The sequence below is a fragment of the Tyto alba genome, unplaced genomic scaffold (assembly GCF_018691265.1).
Source record: "Tyto alba isolate M040663 unplaced genomic scaffold, T.alba_DEE_v4.0 Super-Scaffold_14, whole genome shotgun sequence".
Taxonomy (NCBI): Eukaryota; Metazoa; Chordata; class Aves; order Strigiformes; family Tytonidae; genus Tyto; species Tyto alba.
The window spans coordinates 37,540,546-37,568,177 of record NW_024881276.1 but is presented as its reverse complement, the minus strand read 5'-3'; the positions used below and the strand labels follow the sequence as shown (position 1 = coordinate 37,568,177).

Here is a 27,632-nt window from a genome sequence, read left to right as displayed (position 1 = left end):
TAGCTGCATTGTTACAGGCAGGTATAATAACCTAATAATTTACTCAGTAAAGACTAGATACAACAACTAAATCCAAACTCTAAAGAATAAATAATAGAATGTTAACAGGAAACTCTCCCTGAAAAAAAATAGGAAGTTTTACTTTTTAAGAAACTGCTGATTATTTCCTACAGAGGATTTACAAAGTAGAACCCACTGAATCACAACTGTGGATAATAATATGCAGCGTCAGGACGGGCTGAAAAAAACCCCAAACCCCTAAATTTCTTCTGTGATGAACTTGTTTAGGAAAGCTGAAACAAAGTAGTTTAACACAGGAAAAGCCAGGGATCTGAGTCTGATTAGATAAGAGATATTTCAATTTTTTTATTGAAATGATTAAAAGAAACACTGGACATGTTGAGTATTTCTCATTCTGCCTCATAATAGGTTATTTAAATCGCAATTTGTCTTCTATGTTTACTAATTTGTTTTCAATATATACCTATGAATGTATTCATGGAAAGCAGGGGTGGGGGATATATTGATAGCTTAACTGTATTTTTTCCTTTCCTTTGCATTTGCTCCAACAGCTGTAAAGCAAATCAGACCCTTAATTAAAGTTGGCTCTGTAAGATTAGCAAGTATACAGTAAATGATTTAAGCAGTTACTAACCAAATGCTTCATTTTCAGACATGGACTTCTGGATGGATCTAAAAGAATTAAAAGAATTTACCATTAGCTGAAAGTCAGAATGAAAAACGAAAGCACATTTAATCAAATATGGATATTTTCAAACTAATTCTTCAAAACAGGGCACAAGGATTTAGCTGTGCAATTCCCCCTGGCTTTAATTGCTGTTACTTGGCTTTTCTCATTTACCCAATCATCATCTACTCCCACATGCCACACAAAGCTCTGAAAGCTTCTGAGTGTTCATTCTGTAAAAATATGTTATTCACATTTCCTTATGGAATGAAGAATTCGTGCCTGAATCAGGGAGCCCATCAGGAAGAAAATAAGAAATTTTTCTTTAGACAGGATCTGAAGTGCCCTACAACTTTTAGAAATGAGTGTCTGAAGTCTGTTGACATAGAAATGTATTGTACCAAAGAGCTACATATGAACATACCATCCCAACAACACCGAATGACATTTTATTGCCCAAATAAAACTCAAGCTTTTTATACATTTATGTCAAGGAATAGTTATAACTCATGCTTCCATCTGTGATCAGTGGTTTATAAATGATGACTCAAAGAATATACCAGTTTAAAAGCAGAAAAATAAATCTTTGAATTAAGAAAGATTTAGCCTGTGAATTAGTTTGTTTCACTTTATCCATAAGAAGCCCAATGGAGAGTAATTTATGAGCTAGAGAATGAAGTCAGAAGATTATACTAGATGAGACCAGAGACTCTCTAATCTCTGACAATGATCAGCAGAAGGGAAAGAGCACAAAAATTGAGGTTCATCTCCCAACTTCAGGCACATTGGTGCTGAAGGGTTTCCTGAGCAAGAAGGTGCAATTGAACTATTGATTTTTTTAAGAAACTAGTCTGTAAGCACTAGTTCCTTTTGAAACTACTTGGATTTTTTTTTGCTTCCAAAGTGCCACAATTTAATTCTTACTGTCTAAACAAGACAACTGTTTATTTTATTTCTGTTACTCTATTTCATTTGGTTCTTCTCTGTTGTCCCATTGTAAGAAAAAGAGAATGGTAATTCCTCATTCACTTTCTACAGAAAAGGCCAATGTGATAATTTCTGCATTATCAGTGGGGGTATCATGCCAGGACAGTGATGGCTGGACACTCACAATGAAATAATTTTCATTACAAAGTCTTTTATTGCTGAGTGAAATTATTTTCATCAACCTTACTCATTTTTTATATTGATTAGCCAAATGATTTGGACAACCATTCTAAATTCTGATAATTCATTTAGATTAGGATTAGTTTTAGAATAGAATAGTTTTCATTGTAAGATTTGACACTGTGTCTATATACTACTATTTCTATTCCTAGGGCAGACTTAGTTCTGATCTAAGCAGGAGACTCTTAGGCAACTAGGTGATTGCACCATATTTGGTAGAGTTTGGTAGGGTAAATCTTGGGTAAATCCTACACAGTAGTTTGGCTTCCTTAAAAGTGTTAAAGAATGATGAGAAAACTGTGAATAACAGACTTATTTCCATACTTTAACTAATGCAGTTTTGGGAGTATTTTCACAGGGCTCTGGCTGGTCACAGATAACTGAGTTGTCACAGCTCTGAGTGCATGCATCTCTGTATTTGCAGTCGATAAATTACTAGTGTTTTTATCAGATGACCAGAAATAGATTAGAGCTGTTACTTAAGACAAAAAAGCTCTTTATTTTATTTGAAATCTTTATCTATTTTGAAATTTCTCAGCAATAGACATAGATAGTATTGTTGTTCTCAATTTAGTGGAGTCCCACCTAAAAAAAAAAAAAAAAAAAAATCCAGGGATTTTCCTGTCTGTCACATTCAGACAGAAAAGATCTGTCTCTATCATTCCATCAGTAAGGAATAGCCTTCAACCTCAAGCCAAAAAGAATCTTCAAAATAAATTCCTCTGCTTACTAATATATATTAATCATTAGCCCAAACTATAGCATTGTGTCTCAACGAATGGATGCAAAGCATGCTGCTGTCACAAATATACTTGATAAAATACAGTCTGACCGGCTTTATCTGAATCATTTTGTAAACTGATTTTTTACTTGGATTAAAACCACAAAAAACTCTTCAGGAGATTATCAGGTCAATGGTGCAAACATGCTATAAAATAGGTTACCACTTCAATCTTTCAGAGAAACAGACATATGGTTAAACCAAGCTCAGATTAACTGCATTTGATTTTAGCTGTCCTGGTTCTGATGTTTTGGAAGAAAGCTTTATAGATATGAAAAATCATAGCAAAAGAGCTTTAGTAATGCATTACAAGCTTGTTACTTGCTTTCCAACTGCAACATTAATACATGTACTCTATAAGAATTAAAGCAACATTGGCAAACAATAAAACAAGGATGAAAGTTACAGACAAATATAGTGACACTGTGTAGAACTCAGCTGGTCTCAACTTACTTTCTTTTTTTGGTCACTGTGTTCTCAACTTCAGGAAATTCCTTTTAAAAAGATAGAGAAAAACATCTGTGAAAATCAAAAATGTTTAAACCAAATATAATATTTTCCTCACTGGAAAGACACCGAATAATATACTTTTGATTAGTGTTTTTAATATCCACTAACACTACTAGTCTTTCTTTTTTCCAACAGCTGAAATTGTGGAGGACATAGTGCAGCAGAGAATATATGTAGTTCTGTGTCCTAATTCTAGAAGGTTTCAATATCCATGGCTCTCAAATAGCTGGCAACAGTAACACCCCTGAAAAAATACTTTTACCTCAAGAATGAATATCATATTTCTTCCATAGTAAGATTCTTTTAAATTTTATGAGGATAAAATATCCACACATTACAATGAGATAAATCTTTCTGAGGGGCACAGAGGACACAGACTCTGTAACTCCATTACCTGCAGAGGAATGTGGGGGACAGCAGGAAACTCTGCCAAGTAAAATTTAAAGTTTTCCAAATCATCCTGGCAAGTTCTGAGGGGTGCCAAATCAGAATCAAGCACTGGTCTGGAGGCAGGATCATACAGCCTCCAGGACCCAGATGATATGTACCTTGACAAGATGTGGGAAGGAAGAGTTCTGTGGGTGTTAAAAGAGTGAACAAAAGGATGTCTCACTCTGCAAGTGGTGCCAAAACTTCTCACTGCATCTTTGCTGTCACAGTTACCCTGGGACTTGAAGTTAATTTTAACTTTAAGAAAACCTGAAGATGTCATACTAGGACAGAAGAGATCTCTGATCTCTATACTATTTTGATATCTCCTGAGACAGAATATCAAAGCACTGTATCACTTTCATATCTATTTCTTCTATCCTGGAAAGCAGAAACTGGGATAAAAATGTCAATGATGAATGTCACCTCAATCTGCTGTGCAACTAGAGACAATTAAAAAAAAAAAAATCATTATTTTATAAATATGAAAACTTCAGTGTATGGACCTATTTCTCATAATCTAATGTTTAATTTATTTCCTTTGTGTAATGCTCCCTACGTCTGCATGGCTCTGACCATGGTAACTTAAAAATGTCATCTAAGTTGCACGATGAAAAGCCAAAATACCTACTACATAAAACAATGTAAGCGTATAATTGAACATTTTATATTTTTCCTCTCCTCTCGGTAAAACCAATCATAGATTTTTTTTAAGCTTCTTCAGGAGAGTGCATTAAGAAAAGGCTGTTTTACAGCATTGAGGTTATTTTAGCTGAGTGTGGGAGGTCCTGTTAGCACCTGGACATTTGTGAATGCTAAGAATTATATTCAGTTTCCACAAAATTTTTTTTTGCACATGTAGATTTGTTCACAGACACTGTGCAGATCAAAAGAACATACAGAATTTATCATCCACTTTGAAATATTGCAAGCAATGTAAGAAAAATTTCTTGCTGAAAAAGAATCAGCATTTTAATCTTGGGACAAATCTTTCCAATAGCTCTAAACAAATTACTAGATGAGGTGCACAGGCACACAGAGAAGTTGAAAAATGTTGAAAATGTGATTTTATGGCTCTTTCAAAAGGGTAGTGTCAATATCTCATTAAAAATATCAAATGTTTGATTTCAGAGAAACATGTTAAAGGAAGCATTATGCATGGAGGTCAGAAACCAAAGGATGTTGTAAGTTAGAATCTGTATATGATCCAGGGAAAAAATTGAAAAGAAGGCCCTCTCTAAACCTCATTGTGGCCATATACCTGGAAAGACTATTAATTCATATCTTCACATGCTAAACATCTGGTGTGGAACATGAAACATAGAATTATAGGTTTAAATTTTTGTTCCATGATTTGAAACCAATGCTTTATCACCACTTTCTTAAAATCCAGCAAAAGATGGATGTATGGCATTACATCATACACTGAGGTGATACTGATGTGAGTTCACTAGATATCATGGGATGCAGTGCCACAATGAAATATGACAGTGGGTTTAAATGACCATTTTAAAATGGCACCTTTTATTTTACACATCTCTTCCTGTTATGTCTGAATCATCTGGCTAAATTGGGGTACAGGAATAAATTACTCTTGTTTGTACTTTTTGGTTTTAAGTACCTTTTCAGTATTTGACTACACTTAAAATCGTATGTAAATTTAATCTGAAACTATAATTTAAGCAGTTTTTAAAATATGTTTTATCTTAGAACGTAAATTAAGGTTCATCTAAACTCTACTTTCCACATTCTCTGAAGTGCATAGTTACCTTGTTTATGGGAATAATTCTTTCCTTCCCTATCCCAAATATGAATGATCTGTTTCCTAGAAACAACTGCACATGTGGAAATGCAGCATTATGAAATTATTAATAAAGTCCTTTCCTCTGTGCTTTTATCAAATAACTCTGAACTGAAGAATTGGATGAGTCCCTCTGGTGTTTACAAGCTGGCTGAGAAAGCTAGAGGTCCTGTGTCTGTGAAGACTTCCAAACAAGGCAATTATCAATTCAGATAGCTAGCCCTCTTCTTTCCCTCACTGGAATCAAACCCCAATTATAACACTAAAGATTAAAGCAGGTATCATGAATGATTGTGATTTTCCTGGCAATAACTTAGAAAGACTGATAAATTATTTGGCACTTTTCTGATATACAGGGTAGTTGATCATACCATGGTCAGCAGTTGAAAAATATGTGGATCTCATGACATTTCGTGATTACAAACTGACAGGAAATATATGAAAATAGGTTTAATACTGAAGACTCTTTTCTTGAGAAGCTTAAGACATCTCATGAGGTAGAAGACTGTAATAACAAGCTACTAGAGGTAGAAATTCAGTTTCCCAGTTAATGGCATAGTTATGTATATATTCATTATGTACTGTCGGCTACCAAATGTTTCTGAGGAAGGTCCAGTTCAGCTTTGCTATGCATAAGGTTCAAAAACAACTCTATCAATCTATTTTTTTTCTTTCTGTCTGAGAATATTACTGATGCTGAGCAACAGGCAAAGTAACCAAAAAGTTAACAGACCAGTTCCCTGAGGATTAAAAACGAAAGGCAAATGTGTATAACAGGCACAAGACAGTACCACAGGAATCTAGAGTGGGAACATACCAGGCAAAACATTTCTTATACTAAACAGGTCTTCTAAATTATGCAAAGGAGAAGAACAATGTATATGAAATAGAGATTATTCTCCACCCAGGATGTGTCATTTGGGCAGATGTTTGGCCAGGAGCAAAAATAACCGTGGTTCAAAAAGATGCTCAAAGAGTATGTTCACTGAATTATGTCCTGAACAGCTTCTGTGACCATAGTGCCCCATATTCCCACATTTTCAGAATGTTACAGCCGAGCTATGATTAGGACAAATCACAAACAGGCAAGATAACCGCAATAAAATAACTACCTTGTTGAAGCATAAGGAAAAATTTCCTCTACTCCCAGCCTCCCTTTTTTGAGTTGAGGGGAGCAGACTTCGAACACCTGCCCTGTGGATTTCTGAAGTTGTAGAGGAAAAAAGAAAGGGGCAAAGCTTCCTAAGGAGGAAATGTGTCATGCTAGGCTGCTCTACCCTCAGGATATTTAACAGATCTGTGGAATCTGCATGGCCACGGTTCAGCCGACCATCTAAACATACACTTGAGCCCATACCTACTTAGCAGAGCACTTAAGTATGTGCATTACTGAATAATGATAGATGGCTAAATCAGGGCCTGAGGGAGCCAATAATGTTCTGAATTCATCATGCTGTGGGGGCCAACCTGCAGACTGGAACCAAGTGACGGAATTAAAAATGGGAGAGAAGTACAAATGGGCTCAGTTAATAAGCTTAATGGCTTCATCCAAGGTGTAGGTCTAATAACTCACATGCTAGAAATAGCAGATAAGATTACACATAGTCCTTTGGCCTTAGCGACATTTTCCCATAGGTCTTACTGCTGACACGTCATCACTAATCTTGTTTTCCATTTCTAGAGAGTATTTTATAAATAATCATGTTGATTCTACAGCCAGCACAGTGACACAGCATCCAGCCATTATTTTAAGTTAAGTGCTGAGCTGAATATTCTCTCGAAACAGAAAAAATAAACCCCACAACCGATCTTAGGAATCTTCTTGTTAATATTTAGGGAGCCAACAGTTTACTTACCTATTTAGCATTGCTTTTATTGATGATGAGATTTAAATTTAATAATGAAAAAATATGCCATTGCTAAAATATCCCCTTTAGGAAAACAGAAATATATATGAGTTAGCAGAAACCAAAGTTTAGGATTCTTCTATTCACTGATGTTCATGTATCTTCATGGACTATGCAGTGCCATCCCATAAAACCAGCACTAAGCAATGCAAAAAATGTTTTCCTACAATTTGTTCAGATTTATGTACAGGATTTTCTAATCCTATACTAGTAGCAAATCTGCTTCTTTAGGCTGGCTCAATGAAAATACTGTTCTATATTGGATAAGTTGATTACTTCTATTTAACTAAAATATTTATGAAGCTTAACTCTATACTAATATAATGAAGAGTCTGAAGTATTATTGCCAAATCAGAAAACAGAACAAAACAAAAAAAAAGGTGAAAAACAAAAAGCCTGACATAAACGATCACTGCAGTTTTCTTAGCCCTACGTATGGTGAAAACCATTGCAGACCACAGTGCTATGGATGTGTCTTTACCTTACCTTGACAAGATAAAGGATAATTTCTAGTAGTTACCTATTGCAAAGTATGTTAAGATGTCATATCTCACAGGCTGGGTACAAACCAAAAATTAAATCTGCTTTTAGTTTTGATTTTACTTTGTCTAAGTACTGTTCCTAGCAGATAAACATCTACTGGACAAGGAAATATTAGTGTAGTTGTCATTGACTATTAAGTTGGTTTGTAGTCACAGCAAAGGGGAAAAAGATTGAATGGATGAAGGAGCTGAACTATAATGTCCACCTTTGTTAGTAGAATGGCATGTTTCAGTAGGGTCGTATAACACAGCCCTAGCCAAATAGCTAGAGCTTCACACAACTGAAATGCTACAAGCATGCTAGGATCAGGTTACAGCCATATTTCACAACCATGATTAAACACGCTTAGCTGGAACAGTGTAGAGGTGGCTCATTCTTACAGTAACAAGGTCACAGCCTGATAATGGGGAGAAACCTGTCACACAGGGGAGCATCTCCCACCTACTTCAGTAAGATTAGAATGTAGGCACATTTCAGAACCCAGCCCATAGATCTGTGCCGATGCTATGAGGAATCATCTTGAGATCTATGCACTGCTATGCTCTCAAAACAAGGACCATTATATAAAGCTCCAAGGTGATTATCTGGAACAGAGGGACATGCACAGAGTGAGATGACTGCAACAGAAGGGTCTGAGAAAAACAAGTTATTTCCATTCCTTTAGGAATTCAACTACTGCATGCCACAGTTCCCCAGCCATTCTCCTCTCCCACCAGCTCCAGTACTTTCTTCACCCAAGTCCTGTGTGCAAACCTGTTTTGTGACACTGCAACACCATAGGCCCAGCAGTCTATAGGTACATGGTACCTAACCCAGAGTGCACATGGGTAAAGCTTGGCATAATTTCTGAAGGGAGGACATTATTCTCTGAATAATGAACATCCTGTTTTCTTTTTGTTCCTTCACCAAACTGCATCATATGTTGCTATAGATAGAGATAGTAATTATAAATGAAGAGTATTGTAAAGCAGAGAACAGAGATTATGAAATGGAAGAGATTATGAAATTTAATATAATATGTTAAAGTATTTGTCAAAGCCTCAATGATATATTATACCAATAACATAACAATGATAAAGGATTAAGTGGGTAACATTATTTAGGAATAAAAAAACAAAGACAACCTCCTTCACCTGTTTGCCTAATGAGGTCTTGTAAAATGTAAAGTTTATTCCTGTGGCCACCAGTCACAAGATTCATACAACTCACACTTTAGAAACGCTTCTTTTTTATTAATAAAAAGGACAACTGAAGACACCAATAGTGTATCCTGTAGAGACAAACTCTACAAATATCTGTACCCAGCATTTTCATGTGCTATTACATGCAAAGAGACATTCCCTTGTACAGTGAAGCTGCACTAATCTTACTCCGCTGCTAGCTGGATAGAAATTCATGACCTGTTTTTCAAGTCTGCTTTTTAAGACTGGACAGAAATCAGGTCATTTGATACAGAGAGGAGATTTGAGCGGTGGCTCTAAAGAGCCTAAATAGTTCAAACAGGCAGTTAAGCCAGCTGAACACACATGTATCCACATACAGAGTAATAGTTTTTTGAAAAATATATTGCATACTTTACAATTAAATTTTACTTACCAAAGACACAGACCTATCAGGTGGTCCACAATTTACATGCATGCTCACTGGAGTGTTAGCCCAGCTGTCAACAGTATTTGTATCCTTGGTTTCTTGATGTTTTGGGACAGGCTCATACAAGCTGTCCGTTGAGCCCTCCTAAAATATATTTAGACAGAATTTCAAAGATAAACACAGGTAAGCACATTATAATAATAGCAGTTAAAAAAACAACCAGTGATTTACAAAATAGAGAGTGATTTTCTTCCCCTGTCCTTTGAAATCCTTTATTCACTTATTTGTTTAAAAAGACATATAGAAATTGATTGTAGTCAGTAGCCAAATGCTGGAGTTCACAGTATCATGTCTTAGAGTTCACAGACTGGCAGAGGTAAATCTGAGGGTACATCAAAAATTAACATTATCTGCTTAGAAAGTGTAAAATTAAGTGTATATCTCCACCTGAACAGTACATGAAAATTCTTGTGAAAATGATGAAAATGGTAAACCATGAAAATTTCTCTATAAACTGTAAAATTGTTTTATAGTTAGTACTTATTCTTTATGGGAAAAAAAAAATAAAATAATCATCTGATGTAGTAATGTAACCCTATTCCTTAAAAATAAAAGGAAAAAATGCTGCCGGCTCCCAGATTTTGAGAGTCATGATTTAGACCCCCAAAACAATGAGAATGTCTAGAATTAAAAATAAATTCCATTTGCATTCAAATTTTTGAACTCTATTTCTTAATGCACATGGAAATGTTCTTTTTCTCCAACCAAGAATAAAAATATTTTAACAGAAACTATGATTTTCACATTTATCCCATGACTCCAAGAGCCAGGATTACATATATACACCACCATTCCATAATTCAAGAGTTAAACGAAAGCAGATGGCAAAACTAAAGACACTCTAACTAATGATCCTAGAGTTTAGATGTTGCCACTTCTGTCTCCACTGAATATTTTCCCAGTGAATTTTGATTACTGATTTTAACTGCATTAAGGAATAAATCAAATTTATAGCAGTGTGACTTACAGCAGACCAAGACCATTGAAATTAACATGTTATATTATCATTTAAAAACATTTGTTCCTCTAGTACAGAAGATAAACACAGACGTATATTTGAAGTTATATTGTTAATATGTAAATCTTTACAGGCAATATTAATTGACTCATGAAACAACAGTGCAAAGACACAACTAATTTTTGCAACCACAATGTTTATCTATGGATCTTTATTTGCTTCAGTCCACTACAGTCTTTATAAGCCAAGATAAATGTTGTGGGAGAAATATTGCAAGTTGAACCTCTTGAAAATACTAAAGTTATATACTGGAGTTTATTCTAGGTATTAATGAGATAATGCTTCCTGAGAAAGTGGCACTTGGCTTATGAAGCACACTACACATGTGCTCCTACACATGTGAACTACACTGGTGCTCCTAACAGCCAGCTGAGCCTAGGTTTTGACAGCAACTGCATTTATTCATAAGAATAGTATTTTTTCTTACTGTAACTATGTTACCATGTAGAAATGATGATTCAGGCTCCCGGTCTGAAGTTGTGGACCGAGCATTTCTAGACAAAAATGATGAGTTTAAAACTTTGTTACACACTTCCAGGCTTTTGCAATGTAAAATACAATCATATACTTCTTCCTCAATATGGAATAACACAAGACTTTGGTGAAGAGAGTATTTAAGAGATGGAAGCATAAAAGAGAGCTTGTGTGAAAGAGAGAGCATGAGAAAGAGTGAGAAAAAGTGAAAGGAGAGAGGAAGAGGATGAGAAAAAGAGGGAAAGAAAAATATGTAAAGAAGAGAAGGGAGGAAAAGAGAAAGAATAAGAGAGGGGGAAAATGGGAAGACAGAAGAAGAGGGGAGAGACAATGAGCAAGAAAGGGAGAAAGAGCATGAGGGGGAGCGTGTGAGAATGAGTGCTTAAGAAAGGGAAAGAGAGAGAGCATGAGAAAGAGCTCAAACAAGAGGGAGAAAGCTCATGTGAGAAAGATGGAGCGTAAGGGTGTGAAAAAGGGCAGGTGTGTAAGTGAGAAAAAAATCAAAGGCATGAGAAAGAGTGAGTGCATGCATGCAAAAGTGTATTAGAAAGACCACGCAGGAAACAGGGAAATAGTGTGTAAGACAGAGAATGTGTGGAAAAGCGTGAGAAAGAGATGGTGTGAGGAAGAAAGTGAGCATAAGGGCATGGGAAAGAGTGATCACACAGTTGCAGGAAAGGCCAGAATGTCACAAGAAAGACTGCAAAATTGTGAGAAAGAAAGTGAAGGTACAACAGAGACCAAGAATGAGAAAGAGAGTGAGGGCATGAGAAAAGGAGTTGGCAGGAGAAAGAGTGTACCAATACCCAAAAAGAGCAAGCGTACAAGGGAAAGTCAGAATGAATGAGAAAAGAGTGTGAGCATGACAGAAATGGAGGGAAAGAGAGAGAGGGTGAGAGAAGGAGCAAGAAAGCAAGAAAGAGCAAAAGCTTAACAAAGCAAGAAAGATTGAAAAAGAGGGAAGGCAAGATCAAGAGGGAGAAAGAACATGTGAGAAAGACCACTAAAGGACAGGGGAGAGAAAGAATGCATGAGAAAGATAAAATGAGAAAGAAAGACCAGATGAGAAACAGTGAGTGTGAGAGCATGGAAAGGGGTGGTCACAAGAAAGGAAGGCATAAAGGTGAGATAAAGCACATAAGCATGTGAGAGCGTGGTTGCATGAGAAACAGCAAGCAAGAGGGAGGGCACAAAAAAAACAAGGCTGCAAGAAAGAGGGAGAACTCCAGAAAGGGAATGCACAAGAAATAAAGGATACAGCACAAGAAGGAGAGAGGGCACAGGACGTGGGGGAGAGAGATGGTGTGAGAAAGCAAGCATGAGGGTGTGAAAAGGATCAAGCACAAGATTGTGAAAAAGGGTGTGAGTGCACAAAAAAAGTGGAAGTGTGAGAAAAATCAAGGGCATGAGAAAAGGAGAGGACAAGAGAAAATATGCCCGAATGCAAAAAAGAGTGAGCTTGTGAGAAAGAAAGTGCAGGTGAGAGAGAGAATGAGAAAGCCAATACAAGTGACAGAGAAAGCAAGCACACATGGGAGGAAATACTCAAAGAAAAGAACACTCATGTGAGAAAGCAGGTGTGAGGGCACAGGAAAGAGTGTGTTCAAGAAAAGGCAGGGCTGAAGGCAAGAGAGCATGAGAGCACAAGAAGGCAAGAATGCAGGGAATAGCAAGAGCACAAGAAAGGCAAGAACATGAGAAAGGGCAAATGCTTGAGAAAAGAAGTGTGCAGAAAAATCACAAGCATGTGTGAGCAAGGGTGCAAAAAAGTGCACGAGAGAAATACAAGAAATAATTCAAGAATGAGGGAGGAAGAGAAAGTGAGGGAGTGTGCTGGGAAAAGATGGCATGCAAAATAAAAAGCAAGCATGAGGAAGAGAATATGAGGGCATGAGAAAAACGGAGTGCAAGTGTACAAGAAAGGATATGAGGTCACAAGAAAGTGCACGATGGTACTAGAAAGAAAACACTGGCATAAGAAAGGATATGATGACCTGAGAAATGGAGCAGGCACTGCAAAGTAAGTGTGGGTGGGAAAGAAAGTACCTATAAGAGAAAAAACAGGGGAAACAGAGTGGAAGAGCAAGAGGGGGAGAGGAAGAGTGAGGGAGAGGGCAAGAGTGGGAGATCATGAGACAGTTTAGAAAGGGTGAGAGAGATCACATTAATAGTGCGGAGACCCTGTGTGAGAAAGAGATGGCATGTGAAAGAGACATTGTGCAAGAAAGCATGTGTAAGAAAGTGAGCATGCAGGCTCTCTCCACAGTGAGAGTGAGGTTGTGAGAAAGGGCATGAGGTCATGAGAGAGGCATGAGGAGAGATGGTACAAGAGAGGGTGCAAAGCCTCAAGACAGAGAGGGTTGAGAAAGGGAGCAAGCAAAAGAAATATCAGGACAGATTGTGAGAAAGAGTATGCATGTGAGAAATGACAAGTGTGTGCAAGGTAGAAAGGGAATACTTTTGTGTGAAAGACAGCTCCCAAGAAAGAGGGAGAAAGAGTGCAAGGAAGTGCGCATGAGGGCATGAGAATTAGTAATCGTGAATTCTCAAAAAAGGCAGCAATGGCATAAGAAAGGGCATGAGGGTGCAACAAAGAGAGTGAGGTCATAAGAGGAGCAAGTGGGTGAAAGAGCAGGACTATATGCAAGAAAGAGCAAGCACAATAAGAGGTAGGTGTGAGGGCACATGAAAGAGAGCTAACAGTTGAGAAAGAGCAAGTGTGCAAGAAAGAGTTTGAGTGTGTGAGAGAGATGGCAAGAAAGAGTGTCTGAAAGAGAAAGAAGAATGAAGTGGCAGATGAAGAAAGAGGGAGAGGCAGGGTGGGGGGAAGGGGAGATAAGGCTCAATAAGAGATTGAGATAGGAACCACACCAGAAACTGACAGAGAGTATGGAAGGAGGGAAAGCATGCATGAGAAAATGAGTGCAAGAGCATAAGAAAGAACAAGGACAAAGTAGAGAGAAAGAGGGTGAGGTCACAAGGAAGGAGGTCATGAGAATGGGAGTTGTCAGAAAGGCAGTAAGGACACAAGAAAGATAACAGGTTGAGAGAAAGGGAACAAGCACAAGAAAGCTTTATTAACCAAGAGAAGGAACAAGTGCATGTGAGAGAAAGAGAGCTAGATAGAAGGGGAGACACAGAGAGAGATAAAGGCCCTCCAAGAAAGAAAACTCTCAAGAAGGAGGGAGATAAAACTTGCATAAGAAAGAACGAGCATGAGAAAAGGTGGGTGTGAGGGCACAAAGAGCCAGCACACAAGAAACAAGGGAGAGCAAGCATGCAATAGAGAATAAGGTTGTTAGAAAGGGAAAGGTCTCAAAAAAAATAAGGACACAAGAAAGAGAGTTAAAGAATAAGCACATTAAAGAGTGATAGGGAGACAAAGGGGGAGACAAAAAGGGAGAAGAGAGGGAAAGAAAGAAAAGGATTATGTGAGAATGAGAGAGAGGGGAAAACGGAAGAGAAAGAAGTCATAAGAGAGGGGAAAGAGTGAGGCAGACAATGAAGGAGCATGAATGAGAGTGGTAGGGACTGTGAGGGAGACAGTACACTAAGACAGGATGCTTGGGAAAGAAAGGTGGTGTGAGAAAGAAAGAGAGCACAAGGGCATAAGAAAGGAAGAACAATGTTGTGAGAAAGGGTGCAATGTCATGAGAAGAAGAGTAACATTATGGGAAGGGGGCATGGCCATGAGAAAACGTACAAGGGCACAAAAAGGGTTGCATTGGTGAAAGAACAAGAAAGGGAATAGGAGAGAGAGTAAGCAAGGAAAAGCATGATCATGTGTGATAAAGAGCAAATGCACATAAGAAAGCGTGTGTGCATGTATGAGAGAGAAAGAGATATCGAGTTAGCAACACCAAGCAAGAGACAGAAAGAGCAACAGAGGCACAGAGACAAAAAGAGAAGAGGATAGAGTCAAGGATATAAAAGATGAGAAAATGAGTGAAGGGGTAAGAGAAAGAAGGAGTGAAACAGAGAAAGAGAGAAGTCAAGAAAGAGGGAGTGTGTGTGCAAGACTGGGGGAGTGTGGAAGGGAGAGACAATGTGTGCACGAGAGACTGAGTGCAAGGGCATAATAAACAGAGAAAGTGCGGTTTCAAGAAAGAAGATGAAAATGTAAGAAAGGATGTGAGGAAAAGCATGGATGTGAGAAAGACAGTGGCCACAAGAGAAAATATGATCACTTGAAAGAGAAAGCAAGAGTGCACAAAGAAGAAAGTTAAAGAAAAAAATGAGAGAGGGAGAATGGGCTAGAGTGAAAGAGCATGCAAGAAGGATGGGGAGAGAGGGAGCAAGACACAGGAAGAGTATGGGAAATAGAGAGATGATACAAAAGAGAAAGTGCATGCAGGAAAACTAGTGTGAGTGGGTAAGAAAGAGAGAGTATGACTTTGCAAGGAAGGGCACAATGGCTTGTATCAGAAATAGTGTGGCCAGCAGGACTAGGGAAGTGATCATCCCCCTGCAGTTGGCACTGGTGAGGCCACACCTTGAACACTGCGTTCAGTTTTGGGCCCTTCACTACAAGGAAAACACTGAGGTGCTGGAGCACATCCAAAGAAGGGCAACGAAGCTGGTGAAGGGTCTAGAGCACAAGTCTTATGAGGAGCAGCTGAGGGAACTGGGGTTGTTTAGCCTGGAGAAAAGGAGGCTCAGGGGAGACCTTATCACTCTCTACAACTACCTGAAAGGACATAGTGAAGTGGGTGTCGGTCTTTTTCCCAAGTAGCAAGCGATAGGATGAGAAGAAATGGCCTCAAGTTGTGCCAGGGTATGTTTAGATTGGATATTAGGAAAAAATTCTTCACCAAAGCGGTTATCAAGCACTGGAACAGGCTGCCCAGGGAAGTGGTTGAGTCACCACCCCTGAAAGGATTTAAAAGACATGTAGATGTTTCGCTTAGGGACATGGTTTAGTGGTGGACTTGGTAGTGTTAGGTTTACAGTTGGACTCAATGATATTGAGGATCTTTTCCAACCTAAATGACTCTATGATTTTATGAAGTAGTGCAGTCGAGAGAAGGGATATGAGGCCATGAGAACAAGCACGCGTGAGAAAAAGTGAGCATGTACAAGAAAGAGCACGCATGTTGGAAGTAGGGAGAAGGAGAGAGAGGAGACTGTAGGAGAGAGAAAGAGAGAAAGAAGAGTAAAAGGGAAGGGAGAAATGAGGAGAAAGAATAGACTGAGTGTGAGGGTGGGGAAAAGGGTAGACACAAGAGAAAGTGGGGGCAAGGGTGCAATGTGTGTCACTGAGAAAATGCAAGTGCAGAAAAAAGAGTGAGCACATGAGGAAATGAAATCTTGAGAAAGTGAGAGCACTTGAGAAAGGGAGCTCATAAGAAAACATGGGTGTATAGAAGAAAGGGAGCACAGGAGAAAGTGAGTGTGTGAGCAAGCAATAAAATGAAGGAGGGAGTGAGCAAAAAGGAAAGAGTGAGAGAAGACATGAGAAAGGTGGAAAGTGAAACAAAGTGGCAAGAAATTGTGTGTGACTGAGAAAGCAAGCATGAGGTTGTGAGAAAGACTGGATGTGGGACTGCAAGGAAGGATTTGAGATTGTTAGGTTGTGAGGTTGTAAGAAAAGACATGAGGTTGCAAGAAAAGGCACAGTGCTGTGAGAAAGGGTATGAGGCTGCAGGAAAGGGTGTGAAAATGTGAGAAAATGAGTGGGCATGAGAGAGTGAACATGAGAGAGAGAAGAAGGGAAAGAGAGAGGGAAAGAGAAATAGTGAAAGAGAGCAAGCACTCAAGAAAGGGGGAGAGAAAGCATATGCATAGAAGGTGTGCTGGAAAGATTGCATGAGGTAAGAGGTGGCGTGAGAAATTGCATGCAGGGACATGACAAAGCACAAGAGCAAGGTCACAAGAAAGGGCATGAGGTTGCAAGAAATGGGGTGGGTGCATGAGAAAGGGCATAAAAAAGGGACTAAGGGTGCAAGAAAGGGAGCAGGTGCAAGAAAGTGAGAAAGAGCAAACATGTGGGAGTGACTGTGTGTGTGAGAGACAGTGTGAGAGCAAGAGCAAGAAAAAAAAAAGCTAGAGAAAGAGCAACATGGGGGAGAGAGAGCTTTCAAGAAAGAAGATGCTCAAGAAGAGGGGAGACAGAGTGTGTGTGGGAAATACAGATATGACACAAAAGAAGTGAGAGAGCACAAGAAAAAGCTCATGCAAGAGTCCAAGTATGGCTATGTGAGAAAAAGCACAGGGTCACAAGAAAGTATGTGAAGTCGTGAGGACAGCAAGGGCATGAGACAGAGAGCAGGTGCCCAGCATGTAAGAAAGAGTGAGAATGTGCATGAGAGAAAGGATGAAAAAGGCATAGAAGGAGGGAAAGGAGGAGGAGTGAGGGAAAGGGAGAGGGCAGAAAGGGAAGAGAGCAAGAAAGAGAGCATGTGAATAAGTGTGGAGGAAAGAAAGACATGACAGGAGAAAAAGAAAGCATGTGCAATAAAATGCAGGTGTGAAAAAGAATGAGAACAAAGTCATAAGAAAGGGTGCAAAGTAACAAGAAAAAGGTGTGAGAAAGCTCATATGGGCATGAGAAAAGTGCAAGAAGGGGAGTGAGAAAGAGAGCAAGTTCATAAGGAGGAGTGTGGATTAGATTGTGACCATGTGCAAGGAAGAGTGAGCATGGGAGAAAGAGCAAGTTTGTGTGAGAGAGAATGAGAGGGCAACAGAGAAAGAGTGAGCATGCAAGGGAGAGAGAGATAAGGCTTATGTGAGAAAGGGCAAATATGAAGGTGGAAGAAACTTTGGGCAGGAGAAAGAGAGAGGGCACACAAAGGCATGAGCATGTGTGAGAGAAAAAGTGTGTGCAACAATGTGAGAAAGAGCTAAAGCATGAGAAAGGTAGAGTGTGAGTGAGAAAGGGATAGAAAGAAAGAGTGATAGAACATGAGAGTGCAAGAGAGAGAGAAGGATCATGAGAAACAGCATGCAAGAAAGACAGAGTGCAAGAGAAAGAGTGACACAAAAAAAAAAAAAAAAAAGAGTATGAGAATGAGAGAGCTTTAGCAATACAAAGAGTGAGAACAAGGGTGCAAGAAAGACTAGGCTGAAGAAAGAACAAAACTGTGGGAAAGAGCGAAGGAACAAGAAGGAGAAAGGGCACATGAGAGAGTGGCCTCAAGTAAGAGCAGACACGAGAAAGAGTGAACACATATGAAGAAAAGAGTGGGTGCTAGAGAGGACTGCCCAGAAAGTGAATGCGTGAAAGGAAGTATGCACAAGAAAGCACAAAAGAGTGAAAAAGAGGACACCCAGGAAAGAAAGTGCACCTTCCACTTACAAAAGAGGTTTTTCTGATGACTGGTTTAACACTTGTAAGAATATATTTCCCTTGTAGGAGGGAAATATTGAAATAAATAAATTTCTTTCAGGGCAACCCAAAGTATTTAACTGAAAATGAAATTTTCTTGCTACCTTTTTTTATTTTTTAATTTAGGTCTGCTTTTATAACAAAAAATGCAATGTCATTAAAGTTTTCCATTTCACACATTAACTCTTTCAGTGGTCCTGAACACAATAAACATCACAGAACAATATCAGAGATAGCAGAAGAAAACTTTAACTTAATTCTGGAACAGTACATTTCCCTTCTCCTACATGGGATGAGAAAGGCTTCTGAAGCCCTTTGCATCAAGAGTTTTATGGGAGAAAAGATCCTAGTTCAGATCAAGAAGAAAATAATTGTAGCTCTTTTCTTTGCACAATATTGTTATCATGCCATGAAGAGACTAGATCTATCATAAGACAGAGAACCAAGCATCTAGTAATGCAGTCAGGTCACTCTCCAGCTCTGTTTAAATGTGAACTCCTGTGTATGGTGGGATGATAGCAATCCAGTTAAGATGAACAAGGAGTGTATGAAGATGATTACATGGGAAGCACTACAAAACTCAATCAATCTGATCTCTCCTACTTACACTACACTTTATAGAACAGTCTTTCCACATTCAGGTAATTATTCTTTGTTAAAATGCTTATTTTTAAGTCAAAATCATTTCTAAGTAATATCATGTACCAATAGTCATAACAACATTAGCATATTTCTATTTACTCTATGGTTTCTTTAACATATGGAGGCTCCATCTAATAATTTATCTATTACACCGCTTTTATTAATAGATATTTTCTCTGCATCTTGCACCATAGAAACATTAGTTTTCAGTGCCAAGGTCTGTTTCAGTTTATAATATTAGATGCAATATATTTTACATTGTGCTGACAGCACATCTTCAAACCGACTGTCAAGGTAAAATATATAACTAGTTCAATGCTACTCCAAATCACTAAGATGATTAGATTTTCACTCTTTACTTAACTTTACATTTTACTAGCAAAAGTGGTGGTTAGCAAGATACCATATGGAAGAGAAATAGACAAATGCAAGGGATCTTATTTGGCTTAAATCCTAAGATCAGTGCTCAACTTGAATAACTGATCTGAGCCACCTTGTGATTAGAAGTGTTGTATCCTTTCTCTACTGCCTTTCTTATATGGATTTCCGATATACAAAATGTTGGCACCTATTAAGTATCTGAAATTCTTTCATGTCTTCATTAGTTTCATTACTAATACCACCTCCACTGCCACAGAAGTTAGGATCTAGTCTTTAAGTATTGCTTTGTGTAAGGAAGTCTTTCATTTCCCTCACATTCACTTTCTTATGGAAACATCACTGAAATTCATTGTTTCTTTGAAACAGAAATACATCTGGCTGCATCTCTCTTAGTAAATGAAATGATGGACAAGAATGAACCAGGGTACTGTAACGTGATCATCTGAACTGATGCCCCCCTGACAGAACAGTCCCTGGCCCACACTTGTCTTATGTCAACTAACAGGCATTCAAATGACTCCTTGGCACAGTTGTTAAAACACCATCAAAACTATAATTGACAGGCAGGTTGCATGGAGCTACCTTATTTTGGAGGGTTTGCTAGAACAGACAAAGGTGCTTCTGTGCTGAGGAGGCTCAATGCCTGGACAGGTTCCTGGACGTGTGTGCTTCATTGGAACCTCTGTAGAGAAATATCTCAAAAGCCTGTTATTTGGGCTAAGTGTAATACTGCGGTCAAAGATGACCCCATCCAAGCAGACAGTTCTGCTGCTTTCAGGAGTAAATGCTACCAAACCAGTAAAAGTATACCCTGTCAGAAAAGAGAATAACTCAGGACAGGATTAACTGGTAGTGTTCCAGGTGAATTGGTGTCAACCCCACAGTATATATCCTCAATACTGGAGTGTTGATTCAGGAAAATAATGTAAGAACAATATTCTACCTTAACCAAAGGCCTTGATGATTCCATAATATATTTTATATCTCAGATTTGTGGGATGCTGCCATTTATTAGGCAGGGTAACAAAACAGATGGTTTGGCAACATAATTTCTTTCCATTCATAAAGCAGCAGTGTTTAATTTGGACACCTCTCTATATATTGTCCATAATACAAACAGTATTGTTTGAATATAATTGTCTGACATGCAGTCCTGGGTTTCAGTGAGTGGTGGGTTTTTTGGTGGCAGGGGAGGGGGTTATAGGGGCAGCCCCCTGTGAGAAGCTTCTCAAAGCTCCTCCAGCTCCAAGTCAGCTCCACCTCTGCACCAAAACTGAGCCAATCAGCTGCACCTCTGCGATAACGTATTTAAGAAGGGATATGGTAAGGAGGAGTCAGATTTGTGAGGAGGAGTCAGACTTATGAGAAGGAGTTGCGGCAGCTGCGTGAACACCAAGGTCAGTGAAGAAACAGAGGAGGAAAAGAGGGGGGGAGGTGTGCCAGAGCAGAGACCCCCCTGTATCCTGTGGTGAGATGGTAGGGCAGCCCCCCCCACACACACATGAAGATCTACAGTGGAGCAGACACTGATTTATGGCCTGTGTTTTTCGCATGGATGATCAAGGTGCTGTGCCCAAATAAGGCCAAGGTCTTGTGGGAAAAGGTAGACCCCGCTGTTGTAGTTCAGCGCTGGAAGGATTGCAGCATGCAGGGGTGTCCCACGCCGGAGCAGCTCAGGAAGGGCTGCAGCTGTGGGAGGGACTCCAGTTGGAGAAAGTTAGTGTCCCACGCCAGAGCAGTGTGGGGAACGCTGCAGCCCATGGGAGGGACTCATGTCAGAGAAAGTTTGTGGAGGACTGTCTCCTGTGAGAGGGGGACCAGAATGGAGCAGGGAGAAGAAGTTCCAGAAGCACTCCCCACTGAAGATGGAGAAAGTGGCAGCACTGACTGCACCCCCCATTCCCTGCCCCTGCACCGCTGGGGGGAGGAGGTAGAGATATCGGGAGCAGAACTGAGCCCAGGAAGAAGGGAGGGGTGGGGGGAAGGTGTTCTCTAGATGTGGCAATGCTTCTCACTGTCCTACTCTGTTAAGTGTTGTTAGTGTCTGTAATAAATGGATATTCTTTTTTTTCCTTCCCCTAACAAGACTGCCTTTTGCTCATGACCATAATGGGTGATCTTCCCCTCCCGGTCCAATCTCAAATCCCAAGCCTGGCTCATCTGTCCCTTCTCATTGCCGAAAGAGAAGGGGGAGTGAGTGGCTGTTTGGTGTTTGGCTGCTGACCAGGCTCAAACCATGACACATGCTAAGCACCATAAGATGGAAAAGGCATTGCAAATTCAGTTTCTAAGGTTGACTATTTAACATAATATGTCTACAAAGGAAGGAACATTTATCCTTTCGAACATTTTGTAAATGGAGAAGGGACACAAGTTTCTGAAGGCAAACTTAATTGTCCTGCAAATCCCTTGAGACCAAGGCAATGAGTCTGATGCAAAATTCATTTCACTTGAGAAACCAAATAATTCTGAAGTCAACTCAGCACACAAAGTATTGCTGGGGAAAGACCCCATGCTGGAAAACTCACACTAGGAGATCAAAGGGCTACCAGGTGGCAACAGATTGGAGCAATTTCTTATGTGTCCCTGATAAGGGCAGAGCCCAGTCCAGGCTCCAAAGCCCTTACAGCCAACTTGTGACTCTTGACTGCCTTCAGCATCCATGTCACCACTTGCTAGACTGGTCCATAACACTGTGTCTCTCGTGTTAAAAATATGTATCAGTTTCATGGACAGGTATGAAAGCAAACCCACAGAGAGTCAAGTTGAACAGCATAAACTGATGTTCCTTTAACTACCATAGCATTCCACCACTTTGGATCAGCCAGAAGTCTGGTTCTACTCTACACTTTTAAATTATATTCTTGTCATTACTTTAGGTCGTAGCTTACTTCAGCCACTATACAACGTAGGATAAAAAACTATTGTCTGAGCTATAAGATAATTTTAAAAATATATGCCTTTGTACACACACACGTACACACAAGCACACGTTTGTTGCAGACTGAAATCTTGTCAGTCAGTCTACATGAGAAAAGCACCTCCATGAGAATATTATTTTTTTGGATAGCTGCTTTTGTTCTGTCTGTTGATAGTCTAAACTTCTCTCCCATGTTTTCAGGTTTAGCTGTTATTCCAGATGTTCACTTGATGTAAATCAGCAGTGATTTCTATTCATCAGTGGCTATTTTCATCTGCTAAGGAACGGGCTCCTCTACTGTCTTTAAAAGTTGTGTTTGAAGCCCAACTATTTAGTTCCTGTGCATTGTTTCTGATTTCACTCTCTTGAAGAGAAAAATACCCTTCTATTGATACTTCAACCACTTTTTTTCCAGCCTTTTCACAGTCACAGGCTGATAGAGTAAAAGTAGCTAGTGTACATGCTTGGATCACTAGCTCATATCCAAGCTAGACAATCTGATTACAGAAAACAACTACACTGTGTTACATGCATAAGAAGGACTGCACAGGGCTCTGAGTTTTATGAAATACTTTAGTGAACTATGAATTATCTTTAGATCTTGATAACCTGTGAGGTATTTTGCTAGGTGTTTGAAAGATTACCTAAGTGGACAGAATGGATCCCATGGAAAGTTTATAAAAAACGGAGGTTATCTTCTTAGCAGCAATCTTTAAACAGAACTAATTATTTAATTACAGAAACTATCATGGCACTAGCTTTCACTTGTCTGAACCATCCATTTTTACTGCAGTCATCTCTCTCACAGAAACTCCAGCTGCTGCATACCTGGTTTTACAGAGAAACTGCAACTTGACCTACTCTCACCCATACAACCCACCTCACATTTTGTCTAAATTCTGATTTCTCAACTGATAGAAGACTCAACACCTTTTTAAAAAGTTAACTACATAGAAAGCAAGAAGCTTCCCCAATGGAACAATAAAATATCGATAGAACAGTTCTGTCCCAAAGAACTTCAGAAATTAGTATTTTCAAGCTGTCACAGATTGTACCACAAAGCCATTGTTAACTTTGAACAAATACACAGGTATTCACATTAAACTATGATCAAAAGTGTCATTGAATTCCCAGGGAATTATTTTTTATGAGTGACTCTTGTCACAGAATCTTAAAATACCACTGCATTTTACTTTAAGTATTCCAAAACAGCTTTTAAACCTTACAATCTGAAGAAAACCAGTATTCTGCACTAAAATAGCATTAGCAGTCAGGAACAATGGTTTATGCAAAACAGCTCCCCTATTTGAATTCATGTCAGTACAGTTTGAATGTTGATTTTTACTGTTCTTTCTAAACATATGGGGAAGATACACTAAACATCTGGACAAAAGATGAAAAATGGGCAAACAGATCTACTGTGCTGTGTAAATACAGCAAATATACTCATCTAATTACCATTACTAATACTGAGCATTGGTATTGGCAGACGGTTAAGCTTTGAAAACAGAAACAGTTTCCATGGATCTCCTATCCTGATTTACCTGTTCAGTTTGACTTGTTGTCTTGGGGCAAGGAAAGAGGAAAAAAAAAGGAAAAAAAAAAGAAAATAAAAACTGAAAACAAAACAAAACAAAACAACTGGAGAGGATCTTAAATCAACTCTGTGAGCAAATATTGACATATGACTGGATTAGCCCTGATGACTATGTATTCATGTTTGGCTATTAGAAAACTAATACTTGAAAATTTCTAGCAGTTCTCACAAACTACTTAAGAAGGAAAATAAATACTATTATCTAAAAAAAAAAAAAAAAAGCAAATTATGGCATACATATATTTAGTAATTTTAACTTGCCTATGAGGTGTTCCACTGTGTTGGGGTCAAATGCCTCATGTTTAAATCTCCATGTTTTTGTAACAGTCACAGATAGTCAACAGTACATTTGTTATATGCTTTTTGCTTCATCTTAATTTTATTGAATCATATTTTTCTATGTACAATTTCTCATACATAAATTCTCTTTCATCCATGCTAGGGATACCCTCTGTTGTTACGCAACCCTTGCACAGTTTGTGATATAACACATTGATTTTTTTTCCATCCAAACACACCCAACCAGTTCATTTTATCAACTCATCAACCCACTAAATAAAAACATGAGTGTGTACACTTACCAGAGAAAAACAGAAAAGATTCATGTTGGTATTAAGATCCACTCCAGCACCCCAAAATTCTGCTCCACAAACTCCTGCTGCACAATGCAGCTCCTCCTTGCTCTCCCAGCTGTTTGTACATTTCTCCCTGGAGATTAACGCAAGATAAAATCCTTACAATAATCCACTGGATTCAGAGCCCATTATCAAATGAGACAGGCTACCCCAGGCCAGTACAAACTGTTTTCTGAATTAAAGAACAATGTTTACCAACAAAACAAAATTATTTGATGATGAATGATTATGATGGACTTGGGAAATGCTCTCTTGCAGGCTGTTGTTTCCATTTAGTATATCATCTAATAGAAATAAAACTCTTTCTGCCCAAGACCACTGACACATACAGCTAACTCCAAGGCAAATCTTCTCAGCTTACTCAGATTCTCAAAAGACACAAAGAAATTCTTCAAAAATGCTGATTTTCTATACAAATTAATTAATTTACAAAATTCAGTAATTATTGTTGACTACATTTTGAGTGAAATCATCTTACTTGGGGACCTTGGAAAAGAAATGTATGGGCCACAATCAAATTATTAAATTAAAAAAAACAGCCAGCCAACCAACCAAAAAAAAAAAAAAAACATGAAACGCTCATACTCTGGGCCTATACACTAAAGAATAATTATCAAACTGGTGTCTGACATGTTGACTGCTTGGTGATGCAGATTAGGACTAAACCAATTTTGCTATTAGAAAGCATGGCAGATCTGGAAATTTAAAAATTGGGAGTATTCAAAGATGATCCATGGGTTATAATGAGAGGTATTACAGTATATACAGGCAGGCAGATGAGGGATAAGCAATTGTAAAGAAAAACAGTAGTCTATATCACTAATTTGTATACATCAGCTAAATTCCTTCACCTTAGTGAAGTAGAACAATCTGAGGAAGAAATAATGCCTAAAGCACTGTGAGTCTCGAATTGTTTCAGATTATGAAATACCTGAAATTAGACTGGGTTTGGAATAATATTGCCTCCCAACCCACAACTAATTTCCCATAGCTCTTATGTGAATGACATGATATTTGGTCACAAGAACAAGCAGCAGTTGATACCAAAGACATAAGGTGAAATTCACCACAAATGGAGACATAGTGGCATTCTGTGACCAAGTTCTTGCTATCCTTCCTTTGGGAACAGAGCTCCATATTCGTAAATGTCAAGCAACTCTTTCATTGCTCGTACCTCTGACTATTTCAGTTTATTTTAGTAATTTTACAGTTTGATTCTGCACCCCACTGAATTTGAAATTTCCATATTTTGGCAGGATAAATATATTTCAACATAACTTAGTTTCTACTCTGAAAAAAAAAAAAAAACAAAAAAAAGCAAACAAACAAGGCTCACACAAAGGCATGACAACAAACACCAGAGGAGAGATAAGATTCAAGATTTTAAAAGGAAAATATCTTTAGTTTGCACTTTTCATATTTACTGTGAACTGTATAAAAGTCTTTTTTGATGGCTTTTCCCAGGCCTCCTTTTCAGTAATAATTTTGTGCTGGTTTCATATTAGAAAAGTAGGGTTGGCTATGAAGAGTTTCATGAAAAATGTTATAATTTAGAAGCCAATTAGCAAGAGACTTGTCATTTACTCCTCCTACAAACTTGAGGAACCCTAACAGATTTTGTCAGTTAACACCTAGTGACACTTTTCTAACGTGATTATACAAAACCAGACACCTGAGAGGCCTAGTTTGCCACAGATGGGCTTGCATTTGCTTTGTGGATCCCTTGTTAGTTTCCTGGTGAGGGAGCAAGTTCTTATCCTTCCTGTTCCTCAGGTTCTTCAGCTGGAAAAAATGAAATAACTGCAGAAACCTCATGTGCAAAATACTATGAAAGTAATGATCAAAAGCAACATGTCCCAGCTATGGAGAATTACTCTTTTTTTTTATTTCATTTTTTTTACAGTAATAACTATCTGAAAACTCCAGAAAGACTGGAGTCTTTCTGAAATGCTAGTAAAATGACAAGATATAATAAGGAACCAGCACCTAAATAACTCAGGGGGATATGTTTTTCATTCAGACTGATTTAATCTCTTGATTTTAGGTTGCGGCTTTTGAGGGGTTTTGTTATGCATATTTACTCTGAAACCTTTAAGAGGAAGCTTCTTAATTTTATACCACAAAACCTCAAGGTAAGAGTAGCTAAGAAAGCAGGGATCTTATACTGAGATATTAAGTTTTCATTATGCTTTTATTTGTAGACATGCAGAGAAAAATAATAATTTAGGAAGAAAAACAAATTAAAATATAAAAAGCAGCCTGTATCTACAGTTTCAGACATAGACATATATAGCAAGCAACTATGTAGGAAGGCAAAAATGCAGAGCTGTAGAAGACAACCTTTTGTGAAGACAGATAAATACTCATCTGGAAACTTTCTAGGGCATTGGGCCAATTCTTGTTTCAGTTGTTCTTGCTTCACCATTTGGACAGGTGTAATTCATCACATCAGGCTTGAAATCTCAGGAGCTAGGCCCTATTCCATTGAAGTAAAATATGAAAACCAGAGGAAGGCTTTTTGCAAATACAGAGCTAGAGATTGAAACTGGGAGTCATACTAGTTTAGAGTCTGTGGACGTGCCTCCTGAGTACATGCCCCAGATGACTTGTTTGACTTCCTTCATTTTCCAAAAGGCAGTCCTCCAGTATTCAATCACTCTCATTTCATATCCTGGTACATTAATCTTGTTGTTTCCAGCTGTACCAGCTCTCCACATATGTCTATACCAAAGACATTACATTGAAAGTACTGGGTGAAAGTTGTTTGAGACAGGTTTAAAATATTCAGTTCGAATATCTCACCTGAGAAACAGAGAAATTTAAGCCATTTTGATTTCCATTCTGCTGGGCTAATAGCTTTACAGGAAATCGCCGTCAGTGAAGACTTCAAGTGCAACCCAAAGCAGTGCTGCAGATATTCTGGATGCAAGACACTAAGACCTTAAGACCAAAGACTGAAAATTTGTTATTACATGGTTTTGAGTACTTACAGTGTCAAGACTCCTTTTGTGAAGAAGTAACATTTTAGACCTCTGCTAATTCACTGATATGGCAATATGAAAGGATCAAGTTTGTTGATAGGCCCAAAATATAGATGACATTATCCATCAAGTTCCAGTCCTAGACTAATGGATAAATTATAAAATGTGAGGAAGCACCTAATAT

At 38.5% G+C, this 27,632-nt stretch overlaps 1 protein-coding gene across 1 annotated transcript in view; it reads right to left on the bottom strand.

Annotated features, from left to right (window-relative positions):
* Nucleotides 1-27,413, bottom strand: part of LOC104365485 (SAM domain-containing protein SAMSN-1) — a 94,425-nt gene extending 67,012 nt beyond the window's left edge. The window contains exons 1-5 of the mRNA XM_009972287.3: nt 27,270-27,413; nt 24,414-24,540; nt 9,423-9,560; nt 3,090-3,130; nt 656-693 (exon numbers count right to left, since the gene is read on the bottom strand). Coding sequence (XP_009970589.3) covers nt 656-693; nt 3,090-3,130; nt 9,423-9,560; nt 24,414-24,437 — 241 coding nt within the window. The 5' untranslated portion in view covers nt 24,438-24,540; nt 27,270-27,413. The remainder of the gene's footprint in view (nt 1-655; nt 694-3,089; nt 3,131-9,422; nt 9,561-24,413; nt 24,541-27,269) is intronic.
* Between the last annotated feature and the right edge of the window lie 219 nt (nt 27,414-27,632).